Source organism: Oncorhynchus nerka, linkage group LG15 (assembly GCF_034236695.1).
Source record: "Oncorhynchus nerka isolate Pitt River linkage group LG15, Oner_Uvic_2.0, whole genome shotgun sequence".
Taxonomy (NCBI): Eukaryota; Metazoa; Chordata; class Actinopteri; order Salmoniformes; family Salmonidae; genus Oncorhynchus; species Oncorhynchus nerka.
The window spans coordinates 13,039,715-13,064,340 of NC_088410.1; the positions used below are offsets into that span (position 1 = coordinate 13,039,715).

General features: G+C 45.6%; 1 protein-coding gene across 2 annotated transcripts; it reads left to right on the forward strand.

Annotated features, from left to right (window-relative positions):
* The first annotated feature begins 348 nt into the window (after positions 1–348).
* On the forward strand, positions 349–24,626 carry LOC135560024 (basement membrane-specific heparan sulfate proteoglycan core protein-like). 2 transcript variants are annotated; one of them, XM_065001028.1, is made up of 8 exons: positions 349–391; positions 19,453–19,599; positions 19,833–19,967; positions 22,372–22,538; positions 22,863–23,058; positions 23,563–23,742; positions 23,912–24,178; positions 24,387–24,626. In XM_065001028.1, exons 1-8 carry the CDS (start codon positions 364–366, stop codon positions 24,389–24,391), a joined length of 1,125 nt encoding a protein of 374 aa, XP_064857100.1. In that variant the 5' UTR covers positions 349–363; the 3' UTR covers positions 24,392–24,626. The 2 variants fall into 2 exon arrangements, with proteins under 2 accessions (XP_064857100.1, XP_064857099.1); XM_065001027.1 differs by lacking the exon at positions 349–391 and adding an exon at positions 7,507–7,649.

Consider the following 24,626-nt stretch of genomic DNA (forward strand, 5'->3'; position numbering starts at 1 on the left):
GTATCAAAAAGCTGAAGTTACCTTATAAGGCAACCTAGTACAATAGTTTCTCTGAATTCATTAGCATTGTCCACTGTTACACAAAATGTCAACACCAGACAGTGGTAACTTCTCTTTATCTAGTTTCAGTTTGACTCAGACCTAACATGCAAGCACACTCTTACAACAGCTGGAGCATAACCACATAGATGGCTTGTGCAATGTAGAACACACAATGGGAAATGTAATGCTAGCATAACGGCTAAACATGTAATCAAACACACAATGAGGAATGTAATGCTAGCTTAACGGCTAAACATGTAATCAAACACACAATGGGAAATGTAATGCTAGCATAACGGCTAAACATGTAATCAAACCATTATGGAGAGTAGCAAGGAACAAGTATCAGGTTTGACTGAATTCCATCTGCTGACCTTTTTCATCTTATTGCTTTATTCTCAAACTTTATGTATTTCTTTACCCATATAAATTAAATATTTAAAAAATGTCATTTTGAAGCACAACTAACCTGTTTATAGTTGGTCCTTTCAAGGTGCGGGAGGTGATTGAAAGGGATGGAATTAGAGAAATTCTAACAACTTCTCAGTGTAAACTAACCCCGAAGCAAGAATACACCCTCTCCACTTATTCTGCAGATGGACATCGAATACAACCAAACGCAAATCTGGGATATTTTTGAAAAACAATTTTTTATATTCCTATGTAACTTTTCATTTAATTCTCACTTATCATTTCACTGACTACAAAGGTCTCTTGATTTCAGGAAGCAGTGTTTGTGAAATGTGATTCCTATGAAAACAACTACTTTCAGTTGTTCTTATAAACTATAGTTAAAGAAGTTGATCTGCTTCTGTAAGAAAAGGAAGTTGATGAACTTGTATGGAACAGACTTGTCTGGCTGCCAGGTAACAGACATTCAGAGATCAAATCAAATGAAGTCAGACCAGGAGCAGCAGAACTAGTACATGTTGTAGTTCTCTGATAGTAGTACTGTTACATGTTGTAGTTCTCTGATAGTAGTACTGTTACATGTTGTAGTTCTCTGATAGTAGTACTGTTACATGTTGTAGTTCTCTGATAGTAGTACTGTTACATGTTGTAGTTCTCTGATAGTAGTACTGTTACATGTTGTAGTTCTCTGATAGTGGTACTGTTACATGTTGTAGTTCTCTGATAGTAGTACTGTTACATGTTGTAGTTCTCTGATAGTAGTACTGTTACATGTTGTAGTTCTCTGATAGTGGTACTGTTACATGTTGTAGTACTGTTACATGTTGTAGTTCTCTGATAGTAGTACTGTTACATGATGTAGTTCTCTGATAGTAGTACTGTTACATGTTGTAGTTCTCTGATAGTGGTACTGTTACATGTTGTAGTTCTCTGATAGTGGTACTGTTACATGTTGTAGTTCTCTGATAGTGGTACTGTTACATGTTGTAGTTCTCTGATAGTAGTACTGTTACATGTTGTAGTTCTCTGATAGTATCACTGTTACATGTTGTAGTTCTCTGATAGTATTACTGTTACATGTTGTAGTTCTCTGATAGTAGTACTGTTACATGTTGTAGTTCTCTGATAGTAGTACTGTTACATGTTGTAGTTCTCTGATAGTAGTACTGTTACATGTTGTAGTTCTCTGATAGTAGTACTGTTACATGTTGTAGTTCTCTGATAGTAGTACTGTTACATGTTGTAGTTCTCTGATAGTATTACTGTTACATGTTGTAGTTCTCTGATAGTATTACTGTTACATGTTGTAGTTCTCTGATAGTATTACTGTTACATGTTGTAGTTCTCTGATAGTAGTACTGTTACATGTTGTAGTTCTCTGATAGTAGTACTGTTACATGTTGTAGTTCTCTGATAGTATTACTGTTACATGTTGTAGTTCTCTGATAGTATTACTGTTACATGTTGTAGTTCTCTGATAGTAGTACTGTTACATGTTGTAGTTCTCTGATAGTAGTACTGTTACATGTTGTAGTTCTCTGATAGTAGTACTGTTACATGTTGTAGTTCTCTGATAGTAGTACTGTTACATGTTGTAGTTCTCTGATAGTAGTACTGTTACATGTTGTAGTTCTCTGATAGTAGTACTGTTACATGTTGTAGTTCTCTGATAGTATTACTGTTACATGTTGTAGTTCTCTGATAGTATTACTGTTACATGTTGTAGTTCTCTGATAGTAGTACTGTTACATGTTGTAGTTCTCTGATAGTAGTACTGTTACATGTTGTAGTTCTCTGATAGTATTACTGTTACATGTTGTAGTTCTCTGATAGTAGTACTGTTACATGTTGTAGTTCTCTGATGGTATTATTCTTACATGTTGTAGTTCTCTGATAGTATCACTGTTACATGTTGTAGTTCTCTGATAGTAGTACTGTTACATGTTGTAGTTCTCTGATAGTATCACTGTTACATGTTGTAGTTCTCTGATAGTATTACTGTTACATGTTGTAGTTCTCTGATAGTATCACTGTTACATGTTGTAGTACTGTTACATGTTGTAGTTCTCTGATAGTATCACTGTTACATGTTGTAGTTCTCTGATAGTATTACTGTTACATGTTGTAGTTCTCTGATAGTATCACTGTTACATGTTGTAGTTCTCTGATAGTATTACTGTTACATGTTGTAGTTCTCTGATAGTAGTACTGTTACATGTTGTAGTTCTCTGATAGTAGTACTGTGTTACATGTTGTAGTTCTCTGATAGTAGTACTGTTACATGTTGTAGTTCTCTGATAGTATTACTGTTACATGTTGTAGTTCTCTGATAGTATCACTGTTACATGTTGTAGTTCTCTGATAGTATTACTGTTACATGTTGTAGTTCTCTGATAGTATTACTGTTACATGTTGTAGTTCTCTGATAGTAGTACTGTTACATTTTGTAGTTGTACTGTTACATGTTGTAGTTCTCTGATAGTAGTACTGTTACATGTTGTAGTTCTCTGATAGTAGTACTGTTACATTTTGTAGTTTTACTGTTACATGTTGTAGTTCTCTGATAGTAGTACTGTTACATGTTGTAGTTCTCTGATAGTAGTACTGTTACATGTTGTAGTTCTCTGATAGTAGTACTGTTACATGTTGTAGTTCTCTGATAGTAGTACTGTTACATGTTGTAGTTCTCTGATAGTATTACTGTTACATGTTGTAGTTCTCTGATAGTATTACTGTTACATGTTGTAGTTCTCTGATAGTATACTGTTACATGTTGTAGTTCTCTGATAGTAGTACTGTTACATGTTGTAGTTCTCTGATAGTATTACTGTTACATGTTGTAGTTCTCTGATAGTATTACTGTTACATGTTGTAGTTCTCTGATAGTAGTACTGTTACATGTTGTAGTTCTCTGATAGGTATTATTCTCTGTTACATGTTGTTGTAGTTCTCTGATAGTATCACTGTTACATGTTGTAGTTCTCTGATAGTAGTACTGTTACATGTTGTAGTTCTCTGATAGTATCACTGTTACATGTTGTAGTTCTCTGATAGTATTACTGTTACATGTTGTAGTTCTCTGATAGTAGTACTGTTACATTTTGTAGTTGTACTGTTACATGTTGTAGTTCTCTGATAGTAGTACTGTTACATTTTGTAGTTTTACTGTTACATGTTGTAGTTCTCTGATAGTAGTACTGTTACATTTTGTAGTTTTACTGTTACATGTTGTAGTTCTCTGATAGTAGTACTGTTACATTTTGTAGTTTTACTGTTGCATGTTGTAGTTCTCTGATAGTAGTACTGTTACATGTTGTAGTTCTCTGATAGTATTACTGTTACATGTTGTAGTTCTCTGATAGTATTACTGTTACATGTTGTAGTTCTCTGATAGTAGTACTGTTACATGTTGTAGTTCTCTGATAGTATTACTGTTACATGTTGTAGTTCTCTGATAGTATCACTGTTACATGTTGTAGTTCTCTGATAGTATTACTGTTACATGTTGTAGTTCTCTGATAGTATCACTGGTACATGTTGTAGTACTGTTACATGTTGTAGTTCTCTGATAGTATTACTGTTACATGTTGTAGTTCTCTGATAGTATCACTGGTACATGTTGTAGTACTGTTACGTGTTGTAGTTCTCTGATAGTATTATTGTTATTGAACTATGATTCCAGCCATAACAATTTAACTTGTTTGAAATGTGGACAAGTTACAATGACTTTTCTTGACTTGTCATGCATGTTGGGACCAGGGGATTTCATTAGTGTATAAACTATGTGTAGGCTGTGTAGACTCGCTATGTGCAACTTAGGGGATGGCTGTCGGCATCAACGATACACATTTAGAGCCAAACACAACAAGGCATACATTGAAGAAACACAGAAAATCAAGGATCAAATCGATTACATAACTGTACAGGCAGTTAACCCACTGTTCCTAGGCCGTCATTGAAAATAAGAATTTGTTCTTAATTAACTGACTTGCCTAGTTAAATAAAGGTAAAATAAAAAAATAAAAATAAAAATGTAAACCTAGGCGTACTGCTCAAATTTGTCCAAATAAGATTCCCTCATTGTGAGCAATTAGCTAGCTCACGTGCAAATGGGTGCTAATTAATGCTATGCTAACATTGGTGCGGTAGTTGGTCATATAGAAATATACCACTGCACTGGTATAACATGAGTATTACAAAGTACATTATGCATAATGACAGTCTCACTTACTTCCATGGTTTATAGTACATTATGCATAATGACAGTCTCACTTACTTCCATGGTTTATAGTACATTATGTATAATGACAGTCTCACTTACTTCCATGGTTTATAGTACATTATGCATAATGACAGTCTCACTCACTTCCATGGTTTATAGTACATTATGTATAATGACAGTCTCACTCACTTCCATGGTTTATAGTACATTATGTATAATGACAGTCTCACTCACTTCCATGGTTTATAGTACATTATGTATAATGACAGTCTCACTCACTTCCATGGTTTATAGTACATTATGCATAATGACAGTCTCACTCACTTCCATGGTTTATAGTACATTATGTATAATGACAGTCTCACTCACTTCCATGGTTTATAGTACATTATGTATAATGACAGTCTCACTCACTTCCATGGTTTATAGTACATTATGTATAATGACAGTCTCACTCACTTCCATGGTTTATAGTACATTATGTATAATGACAGTCTCACTCACTTCCATGGTTTATAGTACATTATGCATAATGACAGTCTCACTTACTTCCATGGTTTATAGTACATTATGCATAATGACAGTCTCACTTACTTCCATGGTTTATAGTACATTATGTATAATGACAGTCTCACTCACTTCCATGGTTTATAGTACATTATGCATAATGACAGTCTCACTTACTTCCATGGTTTATAGTACATTATGCATAATGACAGTCTCACTTACTTCCATGGTTTATAGTACATTATGCATAATGACAGTCTCACTTACTTCCATGGTTTATAGTTTTATCTATGTAGGTTAGGCTTGATTAAGATTGGCTTTCATTGGCGCGTTGATACCTTCGACGTGAACCTCAAAGACCTTGAAGGTGACGGGAAGGGTTCGGGTTAAACGTGTTTGACTCCGCCCACATTGAGGTCGGCCCCGACTTCTGACTCCGCCCACATTGAGCCCGGCCCCGAACTGCACACTGCAGTCAGAGGCTTCTCTCCCTAGAGGTCTCTAGTAGTGCGTTGCCCTCTTGTTGACAAACTGACACCAAAACAAAATAGGTATGAGAGAGAAGCCCTTCTTATCTAGCGATGAAGTCGATACAACATCTCTGATGTGATCTTGTTCTTTATGTTTCCAGTTGACTCCCAGGTTGTATTTGTAATGATACAAAATTCAGACTCCTTAAGTGGGGTTATTGAATTCATTTAACATATGAAGAATACTTACAAATATATGTTATTAATTCATAATAAAGTAACAAGTGATAACTTCTAGGCTACAATCCAGTACATTATAATGAGACCTTTCTGAGTATATATCAAACAGCAGGGCTGGTTTTAAGATGACATTTCTGGGCTGGTTCTAGGATGACATTTCTGGGCTGGTTCTGGATGATATTTCTGGGCTGGTTCTAGGGTGATATTTCTGGGCTGGTTCTACGGGGGTATTTCTGGGCTGGTTCTAGGATGGCATTTATGGGCTGGTACTAGGATGACATTTCTGGGCTGGTTCTAGGGTGACATTTCTGGGCTGGTTCTAAGATGACATTTCTGGGCTGGTTCTAGGATGATATTCATTGGCTGGCTCTAGAATGACATTTCTGGGCTGGTTAAAGGGTGATATTTCTGGGTTGGTTCTAGGATGATATTTCTGGGCTGGTTCTAGGATGATGTTCATGGGCTGGTTTTAGAATGATATTTATGGGCTGGTTCTAGGATGACACTTCTAGGCTGGTTCTAGGATGATATTTCTGGGTTGGTTCTAGAATGATATTTCTGGGCTGGTTCTAGGATGATATTTCTGGGTTGGTTCTAGAATGATATTTATGGGCTGGTTCTAGGATGATATTTCTGGGCTGGTTCTAGGATTATATTTCTGGGCTGGTTCTAGGATTATATTTCTGGGCTGGTTCTAGGATTATATTTATGGGCTGGTTCTAGGATTATATTTCTGGGCTGGTTCTAGGATTATATTTATGGGCTGGTTCTAGGATGATAATCATGGGCTGGTTCAGGATTATATTTATGGGCTGGTTCTAGGATGATATTCATGAGCTGGTTTTAGAATGATATTTATGGGCTGGTTCTAGAATGATATTTCAGGGATGGTTCTACGATGATATTCATGGCCTGGTTCTAGAATGACATTTATTGTCTGGTTCTAGGATGATATTTCAGGGATGGTTCTACGATGATATTCATGGCCTGGTTCTAGAATGACATTTATTGTCTGGTTCTAGGATGATTTTTCTATGCTGGTTCTATGTTCTATCCACTGGATGTCATAAGGTGAAAGCACCAATTTGTAAGTCGCTCTGGATAAGAGCGTCTGCTAAATGACTTAAATGTAAATGTAAATGTAATGTTGGGGGGGGGCAGACATTTCTTCTCTGTTTCTGAGCTAATATCCTGCAACTGACTGCCAGTCTGTCTGTCTAACTGTCTGACTGCCTGCCTATCTGGGTAAGCTGAACACACAAATAAGTGAGGAGGGAGAGAGGGGGAGGAGAGAAAGAGAGACTGCGAGACAACACACCACACAGCAGAAGACTGAAGACAGACAGAGAGAGAGAGAGAGGCAGAGAGAGAGAGGAAGGCAGAGAGAGTGAGAGAGGGAGAGAGAGAGAGGGAGAGAGCGAGAGAGAGGTTGTAGGACAGGAGAGAGAGAGGCAGAGAGATAGAGAAAGAGAGATAGAGAGGCAGAGAGAGAGAGAGAGGCAGAGAGAGAGAGAGAGAGAGGGCAGAGAGAGAGAGAGAGGGAGAGAGAGAGGGGCAGAGAGAGAGAGAGAGAGAGAGAGGGGCAGAGAGAGAGGGGGCAGAGAGAGAGGGGCAGAGAGAGAGAGAGAGAGAGAGAGAGAGAGAGAGAGGCAGAGAGAGAGATAGAGGTTGTAGGACAGGAGAGAGGGATATCTTTGCTCTATGCAACATGGATTCCTCCACAACAGCACTGCTCCTCTGTTCTCTACTCTGGACAGGTAAACTACTACTGCTGCTTCTCTCTACACTACAATGCAGAACATGTTATTAAACTATAAGCTGCTTCTCTCTACACTACAATGCAGAACATGTTATTAAATCATTTACTGGGATAGTTCAGAGATTTTTTTATTTTAATTTTTGTTTCCTAATCTTGAAAGCAGTCTATAGACAAGGCCAGGAAATAAATATCTACATATGTTAAATTGCTGCACTATCCCTTTTAAGTAGATATTATTAGCTCTAAACTGCTTTAAACTTTCTACTTTCTAAAAAAAGTTTTGGTATTATGAATAAACTAATAAACTAATGTTGGTGATGGTTTAGAATTCTTAATCTTAACATAAAATGTTTCTCAGAAATGTAAATGCACGGTGATACATTTCCTTTTTTTTTTACTGTAGATGTGAATTTATAATACCGTGTTAATATCATGTCCCAATGATCTAGTCTTGCTGAGTCATGGTCCTATTGGATGTTTGCTCTGGGGTGGCATTTGTTTGCTGTTCTCCCCACAGACCAGACTGAAAGCTCACAGTCTGCCCCTGTGTGTGTGTTTTATTTGAGTGTGTGTATGTGTGTTTGGTGTGTGTGTGTGTTTGGTGTGTGAGTGTACGTGCGTGCCTGCATGCCTTTAGATGTATACCATTCAATGTGGACATGGTCTATATTACTCTCTATATGTGAATCCTGTATATGCAAGAATAGCGTGTGAGTGTGTGTGTGTGTACGTGCTTGTGTGTGAGTGTGTGTGAGTGTGTGTACGTGCATGTGTGTGTGTGAGTGAGTGTGTGTGTGTGTGTGTGAGTGAGTGTGTGTCAACTCATTGAACCCCCCCTTTGGGTGGAACCCTGAACTCTCTGTTGCATCGGAGGATGTCAATAACTAGTGTGTGTGTCTATTTCTGTGTGTGTGTGTGTGTGTGTGTGTGTGCGTGTGTGTGTGTGTGTGCGTGTCTCTCTGTGTGTGTGTGTGTGTGTGCTATAACCTTGTCTCTTCTCTCCTACAGTGTGTGTTTGTGTTATATGTGTGTGTGTGTGTTACTAACCTATCTCTCCTACAGTGTGTGTGTGTGTGTGTGTGTGTGTCTTACTAACCTATCTCTCCTCATTTTTACATTTTACATTGAGTCATTTAGCAGAGTGCCTGACAGAGCATTCGCCTGAAGATAGCTTGCATTCATGCATTCCAAGATGGCGTAGCAGTCGGACGTCTGTTTTGTCTTTGTCTTGTCTTTGTCTTGTCATATATATCGTTTTCTCTGTATATTTAAAAAAATATATTTTTAATCTCAAAATCGATCTACGGACTGAACTTACTCTCCTGCATCCCGCCTCTGTTATGCGTGAGTGAGGACCCAACAGCGATTCAACAGAAACAGTCTTTTAATGTCCAAACAGGGAAAACATAAATCCTCAATCTTTACAGGAGAGTCCTCCTTCTAGTAGTAGAGGAGAATTGCAGGGCTAGCGGCAACAGACTGCAGGTCCCTCTGGGTAGGCGCGGGCCGTAGAGGACAGAGACACCTGCTCACACGCAGCATCTAATGAAGAGGCAGATTACGACAGGACGGGACAAGGGCAAAGCAAACAAGAATCCGACAAGGACAGAAGCAGAAACAGAGAGAGAAATAGAGACATAATCAGAGGGCAAAAGAGGAGACAGGTGTGAGAGAGTAAACGAGGTCGTTAGGAGAATGGGGAACAGCTGGGAGCAGGAACGGAACGATAGAGAGAGAGAAAGATAGTAACCTAATACGACCAGCAGGGGGAAACGAAGAGAAGAGAAAGCACAGGGACAAGACATAACATGACAGTACCCCCCCCACTCACCGAGCGCCTCCTGGCGCACTCGAGGAAGAAACCTGGCGGCAACGGAGGAAATCATCGATCAGCGAACGGTCCAGCACGTCCCGAGATGGAACCCAACTCCTTTCCTCAGGACCGTAACCCTCCCAATCCACTAGGTACTGATGACCACGGCCCCGAGGACGCATGTCCATAATCTTCCGGACCCTGTAGATAGGTGCGCCCTCGACAAGGACGGGGGGAAGACGAACGGGGGCGCGAAGAAAAGGCTTGACACAGGAGACATGGAAGACCGGGTGGACGCGACGAAGATGTCGCGGAAGAAGAAGTCGCACTGCGACAGGATTAATGACCTGAGAAATACGGAACGGACCAATGAACCGCGGGGTCAACTTGCGAGAAGCTGTCATAAGGGGAAGGTTACGAGTGGAGAGCCATACTCTCTGACCGCGACAATACCTAGGACTCTTAGTCCTACGCTTATTAGCGGCTCTCACAGTCTGCGCCCTATAACGGCAAAGTGCAGACCTGACCCTCTTCCAGGTGCGCTCACAACGTTGGACAAAAGCCTGAGCGGAGGGGACGCTGGACTCGGCGAGCTGGGACGAGAACAGAGGAGGCTGGTACCCGAGGCTACTCTGAAAAGGAGATAGCCCAGTCGCAGACGAAGGAAGCGAGTTGTGAGCGTATTCTGCCCAGGGGAGCTGTTCTGCCCAAGACGCAGGATTTCGAAAGGAAAGACTGCGTAAGATGCGACCAATCGTCTGATTGGCCCGTTCTGCTTGACCGTTAGACTGGGGGTGAAAACCGGAAGAGAGACTGACGGAAGCCCCAATCAAACGGCAAAACTCCCTCCAAAATTGAGACGTGAATTGCGGACCCCTGTCCGAAACGGCGTCTGACGGAAGGCCATGAATTCTGAAAACATTCTCAATGATGATTTGTGCCGTCTCTTTAGCAGAAGGAAGCTTAGCGAGGGGAATAAAATGAGCCGCCTTAGAGAACCTATCGACAACCGTTAGAATAACAGTCTTCCCCGCTGACGAAGGAAGACCGGTAATAAAGTCTAAGGCGATGTGAGACCACGGTCGAGAGGGAATAGAAAGCGGTCTGAGACGGCCGGCAGGAGGAGAGTTACCGGACTTAGTCTGCGCGCAGTCCGAACAAGCAGCCACGAAACGACGCGTGTCACGCTCCTGAGTGGGCCACCAGAAACGCTGGCGAATAGAAGCAAGCGTACCCCGAACGCCGGGATGGCCGGCTAACTTGGCAGAGTGAGCCCACTGAAGAACGGCCAGACGAGTAGGAACGGGAACGAAAACAAGGTTCCTAGGACAAGCGCGCGGCGACGGAGTGTGAGTGAGTGCTTGCTTTACCTGCCTCTCAATTCCCCAGACAGTCAACCCGACAACACGCCCCTCAGGGAGAATCCCCTCGGGGTCGGTGGAGGCTACTGAAGAACTGAAGAGACGGGACAAAGCATCAGGCTTGGTGTTCTTTGAGCCCGGACGATAAGAAATAACGAACTCGAAACGAGCGAAAAACAGCGCCCAACGAGCCTGACGCGCATTAAGTCGTTTGGCAGAACGGATGTACTCAAGGTTCTTATGGTCAGTCCAAACGACAAAAGGAACGGTCGCCCCCTCCAACCACTGTCGCCATTCGCCTAGGGCTAAGCGGATGGCGAGCAGTTCGCGGTTTCCCACATCATAGTTACGTTCCGACGGCGACAGGCGATGAGAAAAATACGCGCAAGGATGGACCTTATCGTCAGAATGGGAGCGCTGGGACAGAATGGCTCCCACGCCCACCTCTGACGCGTCAACCTCGACAATGAACTGTCTAGAGACGTCAGGTGTAACAAGGATAGGAGCGGATGTAAAACGCTTCTTGAGGAGATCAAAAGCTCCCTGGGCGGAAACGGACCACTTAAAGCACGTCTTGACAGAAGTAAGGGCTGTGAGAGGAGCTGCCACCTGACCGAAATTACGAATGAAACGACGATAGAAATTCGCGAAACCGAGAAAGCGCTGCAGCTCGACACGTGACTTAGGGACGGGCCAATCACTGACAGCTTGGACCTTAGCGGAATCCATCTGAATGCCTTCAGCGGAAATAACAGAACCGAGAAATGTGACGGAGGAGACATGAAAAGCGCACTACTCAGCCTTCACATAAAGACAATTCTCTAAAAGGCGCTGGAGAACACGTCGAACGTGCTGAACATGAATCTGGAGTGACGGTGAAAAAATCAGGATATCGTCTAGGTACACGAAAACAAAGATGTTCGGCATGTCTCTCAGTACATCATTCACTAATGCCTGAAAGACAGCAGGAGCGTTAGCGAGACCGAACGGCAGAACCCGGTATTCAAAGTGCCCTAACGGAGTGTTAAACGCCGTTTTCCACTCGTCCCCCTCCCTGATGCGCACGAGATGGTAAGCGTTACGAAGGTCCAACTTAGTGAAAAACCTGGCTCCCTGCAGGATCTCGAAGGCTGAAGACATAAGGGGAAGCGGATAACGATTCTTAACCGTTATGTCATTCAGCCCTCGATAATCCACGCAGGGGCGCAGGGTACCGTCCTTTTTCTTAACAAAAAAAAACCCCGCTCCGGCGGGAGAGGAGGAAGGGACTACGGTACCGGCGTCGAGAGCTACAGACAAATAATCTTCGAGAGCCTTACGTTCGGGAGCCGACAGAGAGTATAGTCTACCCCGGGGGGGAGTGGTACCCGGAAGGAGATCAATACTACAATCATACGACCGGTGAGGAGGAAGGGAGGTGGCCCTGGACCGACTGAAGACCGTGCGCAGATCATGATATTCCTCCGGCACCCCTGTCAAATCACCAGGCTCCTCCTGTGAAGAGGGGGCAGAAGAAACAGGAGGGATAGCAGACATTAAACATTTCACATGACAAGAGACGTTCCAGGAGAGGATAGAATTACTAGACCAATTAATAGAAGGATTATGACACACTAGCCAGGGATGGCCCAAAACAACAGGTGTAAAAGGTGAACAAAAAATCAAAAAAGAAATGGTTTCGCTATGATTACCAGAGACAGTGAGGGTTAAAGGTAACGTTTCACGCTGAATCCTGGGGAGAGGACTACCATCCAAGGCGAACAGGGCCGTGGGCTCCCCTAACTGTCTGAGAGGAATGTCATGTTCCCGAGCCCAGGCTTCGTCCATAAAACAGCCCTCCGCCCAGAGTCTATCAAGGCACTGCAGGAAGCTGCCGAACCGGTCCAGCGTAGATGGACCGACAAGGTAGTACAGGATATTGAAGGAGAGACCTGAGTAGTAGCGCTCACCAGTAGCCCTCCGCTTACTGATGAGCTCTGGCTTTTACTGGACATGAAATGACAAAATGACCAGCGGAACCGCAATAGAGACAGAGGCGGTTGGTGATTCTCCGTTCCCTCTCCTTAGTCGAGATGCGAATACCCCCCAGCTGCATGGGCTCAGCACCTGAGCCAGTGGAGGAAGATGGTAGTGATGCGGAGAGGGGGGAAACGGATAACGCGAGCTCTCTTCCACGAGCTCGGTGACGAAGATCTACCCGTCGTTCTATACGAATAGCGAGTTCAATCAAAGAATCCACGCTGGAAGGAACCTCCCGGGAGAGAATCTCATCCTTTACCTCCGCGTGGAGACCCTCCAGAAAACGAGCGAGCAACGCCGGCTCGTTCCAGTCACTGGAGGCAGCAAGAGTGCGAAACTCTATAGAGTAGTCCGTTATGGATCGATTACCTTGACATAGGGAAGACAGAGCCCTGGAAGCTTCTTTCCCAAAAACTGAACGATCAAAAACCCGTATCATCTCCTCCTTAAAGTTCTGATACTGGTTAGTACACTCAGCCCTTGCCTCCCAGATTGCGGTGCCCCACTCACGAGCCCGTCCAGTAAGGAGAGATATGACGTAGGCGATACGAGCTGTACCCCTGGAGTACGTGTTGGGCTGGAGAGAGAACACAATATCACACTGGGTGAGAAACGAGCGGCATTCAGTGGGCTCCCCAGAGTAACACGGTGGGTTATTAATTCTGGGCTCCGGAGACTCGGAAGCCCTGGAAGTAGCCGGTGGATCGAGGCGGAGATTGTGAATATGTTTCGAGAGGTCGGAGACTTGGGCGGCCAGGGTCTCAACGGCATGTCGAGCAGCAGACAATTCCTGCTCGTGTCTGCCTAGCATCGTTCCCTGGATCTCGACGGCTGAGTAGAGAGGATCCGAAGTCGCTGGGTCCATTCTTGGTCGGATTCTTCTGTTATGCGTGAGTGAGGACCCAACAGCGATTCAACAGAAACAGTCTTTTAATGTCCAAACAGGGAAAACATAAATCCTCAATCTTTACAGGAGATGTCCAAACAGGGAAAACATAAATCCTCTATCTTTGCAGGAGAGTCCTCCTTCTAGTAGTAGAGGAGAATTGCAGGGCTAGCGGCAACAGACTGCAGGTCCCTCTGGGTAGGCGCGGGCCGTAGAGGACAGAGACACCTGCTCACACGCAGCATCTAATGAAGAGGCAGATTACGACAGGACGGGACAAGGGCAAAGCAAACAAGAATCCGACAAGGACAGAAGCAGAAACAGAGAGAGAAATAGAGACATAATCAGAGGGCAAAAGAGGAGACAGGTGTGAGAGAGTAAACGAGGTCGTTAGGAGAATGGGGAACAGCTGGGAGCAGGAACGGAACGATAGAGAGAGAGAAAGATAGTAACCTAATACGACCAGCAGGGGGAAACGAAGAGAAGAGAAAGCACAGGGACAAGACATAACATGACAGCCTCACCCAATGTGGTACGGATCTGCTATTTTTACACTTTAGAACCGGAACCCCCATCAGAAGCTAGCCAGCTAACTAGCTACTAGCTAGTAGTCAGTTAGCCACTGCTAGCGGTCCTTACCGTTAACCCAGGCATCAGCCGGCCTCGGTCCTGCCGGTCTGCCGGTCTGCACAGCGTGATGTCAACCCAGAGCATATCGGACTGCTTTTCTCTACCACATCTCCGGACTCCTACCGCAAGCTCTGAACCTTTACACCGGATCATCGCAGCTAGCTAGCTGCTATCCGAGTGGCTACTCATGGCTAACGTCTCTGTCCTGAAGAAAGCACCAGTTAGCCTGAAGCTAGCCTTGAGCTAGGCCCATGTTCCGGCTAGCCGAAGAGATCCATCAGACAATTCCTGGGCTTCAATACCTCTTTTGCTGATTGGCCTGGACTCTTCGCTGCCGAAATGGATCCCTGCCGATCCATCACGTCTGGTCTGCCGACGTGACCGTCCAAGGGGGTTTCAATAGGCTTTTCCATTGCGACGTCCCCCTGAGGCCCATCTGCTAGCCTGCTAGCCCTGGTCTGCCGACGTGACCGTCCAAGGGGGTTTCAATAGGCTTTTCCATTGCGACGTCCCCCTGAGGCCCATCTGCTAGCCTGCTAGCCCTGGTCTGCCGACGTGACCGTCCAAGGGGGTTTCAATAGGCTCTTCCATTGCGACGTCCCCCTGAGGCCCATCTGCTAGCCTGCTAGCCCTGGTCTGCTAGCTGTCTGAATCGTCGTGTCTCCAGCTCGCCTGGCTGCTCACTGGACCCTATGATTCCTCTGCAACACATGCCACTCCCTAATGTCAATATACCTTGTCTACTGCTGTTTTGGTTAGTGATTGTCTTATTTCACTGTAGAGCCTCCAGCCCAGCTCAATATGCCTTGGCTAGCCCCTTTGTTCCACCCCCCCACACATGCGGTGACCTCACCTGGCTTAAGTGGTGCCTCTAGAGACAAAACCTCTCTCATCGTCACTCAATGCCTAGGTTTACCTCCACTGTACTCACATCCTACCATAACCTTGTCTGTACATTATGCCTTGAATCTATTTTTCCGCACCCAGAAATCTTATCCTACCCTTACCCCACTCCTCCTCTTTTCCTCTGGTGATGTAGAAATTAACCCAAGCCCTGCAGCCCCCAGCATCACTCCCCAGGCGCTCTCATTTGTTGAATTCTGTAACCGTAAAAGCTTTGGTTTCATGCATGTTAACATTAGAATCCTCCTCCCTAGGTTTGTTTTACTCACTACTTTAGCACACTCCGCCAACCCGGATGTCCTAGCCGTGTCTGAATCCTGGCTTAGGAAGGCCATCAAATATCCTGAAATTTCCATCCATAACTATAACATTTCCCAACAAGATAGATCTGCCAATGGGGGCGGAGTTGCAATCTACTGCAGAGATAGCCTGCAGAGTTCTGTCATACTATCCAAGTCTGTGTCCTATCAATTCGAGCTTCTACTTCTAAAAATCCACCTTTCCAGATACAAGTCTCTCATTGTTGCCGCTTGTTATACACCCCCTTCAGCCCCAGCTGTGCCCTGGACACCATATTTGAATTGATCGCCCCCCATCTGTCTTCAGAGTTCGTACTGTTAGGTGACCTAAACTGGGACATGCATAATGCCCTCAATCTCACACAAATGATCAAGGAACCTACCAGGTACAACCCTAAATCCGTAACCATGGGCACCCTCTTAGATATCATCCTGACCAACTTGCCCTCTAAATACACCTCTGCTGTCTTCAACCACTATCTCAGTAATCATTGCCTCATTGCCTGCGTGCGTAATGGGCCCGCGGTCAAACGACCGCCCCTCATCACCGTCAAACGCTCCCTAAAACACTTCAGCAAGCAGGCCTTTCTAATCAACCTGGCACGGGTATCCTGGAGGGATATTGACCTCATCCCGTCAGTAGAGGATGTCTGGTTGCTCTTCAAAAGTGCTTTCCTCACCATCTTAAATAAGCATGCCCCTTTCAAAACATTTAGAACTAAGAACAGATATAGCCCTTGGTTCATCCCAAACTTGACTGCCCTTGACCAGCACAAAAGCATCCTGTGGCATTCTGCATTAACATCGAATAGCCCCGGCAATTTGCACATTTTCAGGGAACTCGGTAACCAATATTCTCAGCCAGTTAGGAAAGCTAAGGCTAGCTTTTTCAAACAGAAACTTGCTTCCTGTAGCACTAATTCCAAAACGTTTTGAGACACTGTAAAGTCCATGGAGAACAAGACCACCTCCCCCCAGCAGCCCACTGCACTGAGGCTAGGAAACACTGTCACCACCGATAAATCTACGATAATCGACAATTTCAGGAAGCATTTTTCCATGGCTGGCCATGCTTTCCACCTGGCTACCCCTACCCCGGCCAACATTTCAGCACCCCCTGCAGCAACTTGCCCACGCCCCCCAGTTCTCCTTCATCCAAATCCAGGCAGCTGATGTTCGGAAAGAACTGCAAAATCTGGATCCCTACAAATCAGCTGGGCTAGACAATCTGGACCCTCTCTTTCTAAAATTATCCGTCGAAATTGTTGCAACCCCTATTACTAGCCTATTCCACCTCTCTTTCGTATTGTCTGAGATCCCCAAAGATTGGAAAGCTGCCGGGGTCATCCCCATCTTCAAAGCGGGAGACACTCTAGACCCAAACTGTTATAGACCTATATCCATCCTGCCCTGCCTTTCTAAAATCTTCGAAAGCCAAGTTAACAAACAGATTACCAACCATTTCGAATCCCAACGTACCTTCTCCACTATGCAATCTGGTTTCCGAGATGGTCATGGGTGCACCTCAGCTACGCTCAAGGTCCAAAACGATATCATAACCGCAATCGATAAGAGACATTACTGTGCAGCTGTCTTCATCGACCTGGCCAAGGCTTTCAACTCTGTCAATCACCGCATTCTTATCGGCAGACTCAATAGCCTTGGCTTCTCAAATGACTGCCTCACCTGGTTCACCAACTACTTCTCTGATAGAGTTCAGTGTGTCAAATCGGATGCCACAGGGTGCCACAGGGGGGGTGCCACAGGGTTCAATTCTCGGGCCGACTCTTTTCTCTGTATATATCAATGATGTTGCTCTAGCTGCTGGTGATTCCCTGATCCACCTCAACGCAGACGACACCATTCTCTATACATCTGGCCCTTCTTTGGACACTGTGCTAACAAACCTCTAAACGAGCTTCAACGTCATACAACACTCCTTCCGTGGCCTCCAACTGCTTTTAAATGCCAGTAAAACTAAGTGCATGTTCTTCAACCGATTGCTGTCCGCACCCTCCCGCCCGACTAGCATCACTACTCTGGACGATTCTGACCTAGAATATGTGGACTACTAACTACAAATACCTAGGTGTCTGGTTAGACTGCAAACTCTCCTTCCAGACTCACATTAAGCATCTCCATTCCAAAATTAAATCTAGAATCAGCTTCCTATTTCGCAACAAAGCCTCCTTTACTCATGCTGCCAAACATACCCTGGTAAATCTGATTATCCTACCGATACTTGACTTCGGCGATGTCATTTATAAAATAGCCTCCAACACTCTACTCAGCAAAGTGAATGTAGTCTATCACAGTGCCATCCATTTTGTCCCCAAAGCCCCATATACTACCCACCACTGCGACCTGTATGCTCTCGTTGGCTGGCTCTCACTACATATTCGTCGTCAAACCCATTGGCTCCAGTTCATCTATGAGTCTTTGCTAGGTAAAGTCAAGCCTTATCTCAGCTTAATGGTCACCATATCAACACTCACCCGTAGCACAAGCAGTTATATTTCACTGGTCATCAACACTTCAACACTTACTTTGGCCGCCTTTCCTTCCAGTTCTCTGCTGCCAATGACTGGAACGAATTGCAAAAATCACTGTCTTATATCTCCCTCTCTAAATTTAAGCATCAGCTTACCGATCACTGTAGCTGTACACAGCCAATCTGTAAATAGCACACCCAACTGCCTCATCCCATATTATTACTTACCCTCTTGCTCTTTTGCACCCCAGGGTCTCTACTTGCACATCATCATCTGCACATCTGTCACTCCTGTGTTAATAGTAAATTGTAATTATTTTGCCTTTATGGCCTATTTATTGCCTACATCTCTACTCTTCTACATTTGCACACACTGTGCGTACACTTTTCTATTGTGTTATTGATTGCATGATTGTTTATTCCATGTGTAACTCTGTGATGTTGTTTTTGTCGCACTGCTTTGCTTTATCTTGGGCAGGTCGCAGTTGTAAAAGAGAACTTGTTCTCAAATGGCCAACCTGCTTAGTTAGGACAACCACATATCACAGTCATAGTCATGACATTTTCTTCAATAAAGAAGCTAATAGCAGAGTCAGAGCTAGTGGGGGGAGGGGGGGGGGGTGCTGTGTGATTATTTAAGATACTGTTCGAAGAGGTAGATTTTCAGATGTTTTCAGAAGATGCTGTCCTAGCTTCAGGGGGAAGCTGGTTCCACCATTGGAGTACCAGGACAGAGAATAGCTTGGAATGGGCTGAGTGGGAGACCAGAGGTGGCAGAACAGAGAGCTTGGGTTTGAGCATAGCCTGAAGGTAGGGAGGGACAGTTCCTCTTGCTGCTCCGTAGGCAAGTACCATGGTCTTGTTTTGGACGCCAGGGTGTTGTCCAGGGTCACGGCAGGGTGTTGTCCAGGGTCACGGCAGGGTGTTGTCCAGGGTCACGCCAGGGTGTTGTCCAGGGTCACGCCAGGGTGTTGTCCAGGGTCACGACAGGGTGTTGTCCAGGGTCACGCCAAAATTCTTTTCACACTGGGCGGGGGACAACTTGGAGTTGTCAACCGGGATGGAGAGGTCTTGGAGTGGTCAGGCCTTCCCCCAGGAAGAAAAGCAGCTCCATCTTGTCGACGTTGAGCTTGAGATGGTGGGCCGACATGCAAGCTGAGATATCTGCCAGGCAAGCAGAGATGTGTGTCACCACCTGGGTGTCAGAAGGAGGGAAGGAGAAAAGTAGTTGAGTGTCATCCGCATAGCAATGATAGGAGAGACCATGAGAGGATATGACAGAGCCATGTGACTTGGTATAAAGAGAAAATAGGAGAGGGCCTAGATCTGAGCCCTGGAGGACACCTATAGAGTGTATGGCAGTGTGTGTGTTACTTACTTATCTCTCCCTCCTATCCAGTATGTGCCCAGGCCCCAGTAGTGTCAGTTGAGCCCAGGTCAGCAGGGGTCCGGCAGGGGGAGTCGGTCAGTTTCCGCTGCCGGGTGGTCAGTGGGTCACAGCCCGTCCATCTGGAGTGGAAGAGAACCAACAACCATCCACTGGCAGGTAGGGCTCTGACCACACATATGCACACAGGCAGACAGACACACACAGGCACGCACACGCACGCACACACAGCCCTTGAATGGTACTCAACTACACAATAGCTGTGACACAATGTTAAATGGACAGTTTATAAAAAATGTGATAATTGAACTGGTTTTAACTGGTCCTAACCGGTCATAAGTGGTTAGATGGTTCTAACTCGTTCTAACCGATCCTATCTACTCTGTCCTTAGATAACGTGAAGATTGGTCCGGATGGTTCCGTGCTCACCATCGCTAACACCAGGAACGGTAACCAGGGGCAGTACCGTTGCGTGGCAACTAACTCTGCGGGCCGAAGCACCATGATGGCCTCACTGACCATCAAACGTGAGTGACCATCCCTAACCTAGAGAGAGAGCTCCAGGGAAGGACAGGGCTGAGGGGAGAAGAGGCCCAGAGATAGAGCTCCAGGGAGGGACAGGGCTGAGGGGAGAAGAGGCCCAGAGATAGAGCTCCAGGGAGGGACAGGGCTGAGGGGAGAAGAGGCCCAGAGATAGAGCTCCAGGGAGGGACGGGGCTGAGGGGAGAAGAGGCCCAGAGATAGAGCTCCAGGGAGAGACAGGGCTGAGGGGAGAAGAGGCCCAGAGATAGAGCTCCAGGGAGGGACAGGGCTGAGGGGAGAAGAGCCCCAGAGATAGAGCTCCAGGGAGAGGCAGGGCTGAGGGGAGAAGCGCCCCAGAGATAGAGCTTCAGGGAGGGACAGGGCTGAGGGGAGAAGAGGCCCAGAGATAGAGCTCCAGGAGTGAGGATGGATGGGTGGTGATGGAGAGGATCATGGGTAAGGGTAGGATGGAGATGGGTGTATAGTGAGAGGAATCAGGAGGGATGGAGTTATAGTGGTGACATGTAGTGTCAGGGTAGGATGGAGAAGGGTGTATACTGAGAGGAATCAGGAGGGCTGGAGTTATAGTAGTTGACATGTAGTGTCAGGGTAGGATGGGGAAGGTGTATAGTGAGAGGAATCAGGAGGGCTGGAGTTATAGTAGTTGACATGTAGTGTCAGGGTAGGATGGGGAAGGTGTATAGTGAGAGGAATCAGGAGGGATGGAGTTATAGTGGTGACATGTAGTGTCAGGGTAGGATGGAGAAGGGTGTATACTGAGAGGAATCAGGAGGGCTGGAGTTATAGTAGTTGACATGTAGTGTCAGGGTAGGATGGGGAAGGTGTATAGTGAGAGGAATCAGGAGGGCTGGAGTTATAGTGGTGACATGTAGTGTCAGGGTAGGATGGAGAAGGTGTATACTGAGAGGAATCCGCAGGGCTGGAGTTATAGTAGTTGACATGTAGTGTCAGGGTAGGATGGAGAAGGTGTATACTGAGAGGAATCAGGAGGGCTGGAGTTATAGTAGTTGACATGTAGTGTCAGGGTAGGATGGGGAAGGTGTATAGTGAGAGGAATCAGGAGGGCTGGAGTTATAGTGGTGACATGTAGTGTCAGGGTAGGATGGAGATGGGTGTATAGTGAGAGGAATCAGGAGGGCTGGAGTTATAGTAGGTGACATGTAGGGTCAGGGTAGGATGGAGAAGGGTGTATAGTGAGAGGAGTCAGGAGGGCTGTAGTTATAGTAGTTGACATGTAGTGTCAGGGTAGGATGGAGAAGGGTGTATAGTGAGAGGAGTCAGGAGGGCTGTAGTTATAGTAGTTGACATGTAGTGTCAGGGTAGGATGGGGAAGGGTGTATACTGAGAGGAATCAGGAGGGCTGGAGTTATAGTGGTGACATGTAGTGTCAGGGTAGGATGGGGAAGGGTGTATAGTGAGAGGAGTCAGGAGGGCTGTAGTTATAGTAGTTGACATGTAGTGTCAGGGTAGGATGGAGAAGGGTGTATACTGAGAGGAATCAGGAGGGCTGTAGTTATAGTAGTTGACATGTAGTGTCAGGGTAGGATGGAGAAGGGTGTATAGTGAGAGGAGTCAGGAGGGCTGTAGTTATAGTAGTTGACATGTAGTGTCAGGGTAGGATGGAGAAGGGTGTATAGTGAGAGGAATCAGGAGGGCTGGAGTTATAGTAGTTGACATGTAGTGTCAGGGTAGGATGGGGAAGGGTGTATACTGAGAGGAATCAGGAGGGCTGTAGTTATAGTAGTTGACATGTAGTGTCAGGGTAGGATGGGGAAAGGTGTATACTGAGAGGAATCAGGAGGGCTGTAGTTATAGTAGTTGACATGTAGTGTCAGGGTAGGATGGGGAAGGGTGTATAGTGAGAGGAGTCAGGAGGGCTGTAGTTATAGTAGTTGACATGTAGTGTCAGGGTAGGATGGAGAAGGGTGTATAGTGAGAGGAGTCAGGAGGGCTGTAGTTATAGTAGTTGACATGTAGTGTCAGGGTAGGATGGGGAAGGTGTATAGTGAGAGGAATCAGGAGGGCTGGAGTTATAGTAGTTGACATGTAGTGTCAGGGTAGGATGGAGAAGGGTGTATAGTGAGAGGAATCAGGAGGGCTGGAGTTATAGTAGTTGACATGCAGTTTCAGGGTAGGATGGGGAAGGGTGTATACTGAGAGGAATCAGGAGGGCTGGAGTTATAGTAGTTGACATGTAGTTCTAGAGTTGGAGGATCATTCTTCATATGGTTGGAACTTGAAACGTCAGTAAATTAAACTTTTTCATGTATCATGTATCTGTCTGTGTACCACCTGAAGAAGTGGAAAACCACACTCAACCCTCTCTTCTTCTGTGTGTGTTTGTGTGTTTGTGTGTGTGTGTGTGTTGTGCATGTCCTCTCGCCTCAGATTCCCCTAAGGTGCGGGTAACCCCGGCAGGGCCCCTGCGAGTCCGGCTTGGTGAACCTGTAGCTCTGGAATGCCACGCCACAGGTAGGCCACGCCCCTCCGTTACCTGGCAACGCCACGGAACACAGCTGGTAACCACAAAGACAGAGGACACCAGTACACTGAAGGTCAGACGATCTGCCCGTACACCTACATATAGACATGCTGTACACACACACACACACACACACACACACACACACACACACACACACACACACACACACACACACACACACACACACACACACACACAGACACACACAAAGACAGACAGACAGACACACAAACACAGACAGACAGACACACAAACACAGACATACACACACAAAGACAGACAGACAGACACACAAACACAGACAGACACACAAACACAGACAGACACACAAAGACAGACAGACACACAAAGACAGACAGACACAACTGTCTCCCTCCATGTCCCCTGTCTCCAGGTGGCAGCAGTGAGCTCTGAGGACGCTGGAGTGTACGTGTGTCAGGCCCAGAACACTGAGGGGGTCGCCGAGGTCAAGGTGGAGGTCATCGTTGAGGGCGGCCAGGGCGCTGCCAACGCACCCAAGGCGACGGTATCCATGGCAGAGGTGACAGCTGTGGAGGGTCACATGGTCACCATGCAGTGTCAGGCCACAGGTAATAATCAGTCAGTCAGTCAATCAGTCAGTGAGTCATTCAATCAATCAGTCAGTCAATCAGTCAATCAGTCAGTCAATCATTCAGTCAATCAGTCAGTGAGTCATTCAATCAATTAGTCAGGCAATCAGTCAATCAATCAATCATTTAATCAGTCAGTGAGTCAACCAATAAGTCAATTAGTCAATCAGTCAATCAATCAATCAGTCAGTTAATCAGTCAATCAATCATTTAATCAGTCAATCAATCAGTCAGTCAATCAGTCAGTTAATCACTCAATCAAACATTTAATCAGTCAATCAATCAATCATTTAATCAGTCAGTGAGTCAACCAATCAGTCAATTAGTCAACCAGTCAGTCAATCAATCAGTCAGTAAATCAATCAATGATAATAATGGATTTGATATCAGACAGGCTGTTTCCCTGTTCTCTATGTAATCACTACTGTTGACCAGAGCCCTATGGGACTACTTTATAACCACATCCCTGTATCCCCCCCCCAGGTTCTCCCCTTCCTGTTGTCTCCTGGTCTAAACTGCGAGCCCCGTTACCATGGAAGCACACTGTGGAGGGTGGAGTTCTGACTCTGACCAGCGTGGGGCGCCAGGATTCAGGACAGTACATCTGTAATGCCACCAATACACACGGATACAGCCAGGCATACACACAGCTAGAGGTGGACTGTGAGTACACACACTCCAACACGCACACACACACACACACACACACACACACACACACACACACACACACACACACACACACACACACACACACACACACACACACACACACACACACACACATTGACATGTCATAACTCTCCCCCCTCTTCCTCCTCTTCCTCCCCAGCCCCTCCCTACACCACCAGTCTACCAGACCAGGTTAGACTCCGCCCCGGTGACACCCTCCGTCTCCAGTGCCTCGCCCACGGCTCTCACCCAATCACATTCCGTTGGACACGGGTGGGCCGGGCCGGCATGCCCGCACGGGCGGAGACCATTAAGGATGGCCAGCTGCTGATTGGCCAGGTGAAGTTGAATGACAGCGGGACCTACAAATGCGTGGCGACCAACCACGTTGGTTCCAGCGAGGCTCTGGCGAAGGTCACAGTGAAAGGTGAGTTGTAACGTATTAGGCTGATATGAAAACCAATCGTATAGATGTAGACTTCTGTCTGAACCCTTCAGAGTAAAATAACAAGTGTGAAATGTTAATAGTCTCTCTCTCTCTCTCTCTCTCTCTCTCTCTCTCTCTCTCTTTCAATCTCTCTCTTTCAATCTCTCTCTTTCTCTCACTCTCACTCTCTTTCTCTCCCTGTCCACAGCCTAAGCCAACTCATCTCCCCTGCGGCTCTCGTCATACGTCTAATGTTGATGTCACGAACCCCACAACCCCCCCAAGATATGCATATATAGTGGGGAAAAAAATGTTTATGAAATAAATGTTGATATAATCAATAATGGTAAATATTTTGAGATGTTCTCTGTATGTGAATCCCTGATTTCATGTTCAGCTCAGTAATTTACAATTACAGCCTTCACATACAAAAATCCTGTTTGGAATA

Coding starts and splice junctions, on each gene's coding strand:
- LOC135560024 (XM_065001027.1), top strand. CDS start 7,601: ATGGATTCCTCCACAACAGCACTGCTCCTCTGTTCTCTACTCTGGACA. Junction 7,650..19,452: donor CTGTTCTCTACTCTGGACAG/GTAAACTACTAC, acceptor CCTCCTATCCAG/TATGTGCCCAGGCCCCAGTA. Junction 23,059..23,562: donor CATGCAGTGTCAGGCCACAG/GTAATAATCAGT, acceptor TCCCCCCCCCAG/GTTCTCCCCTTCCTGTTGTC.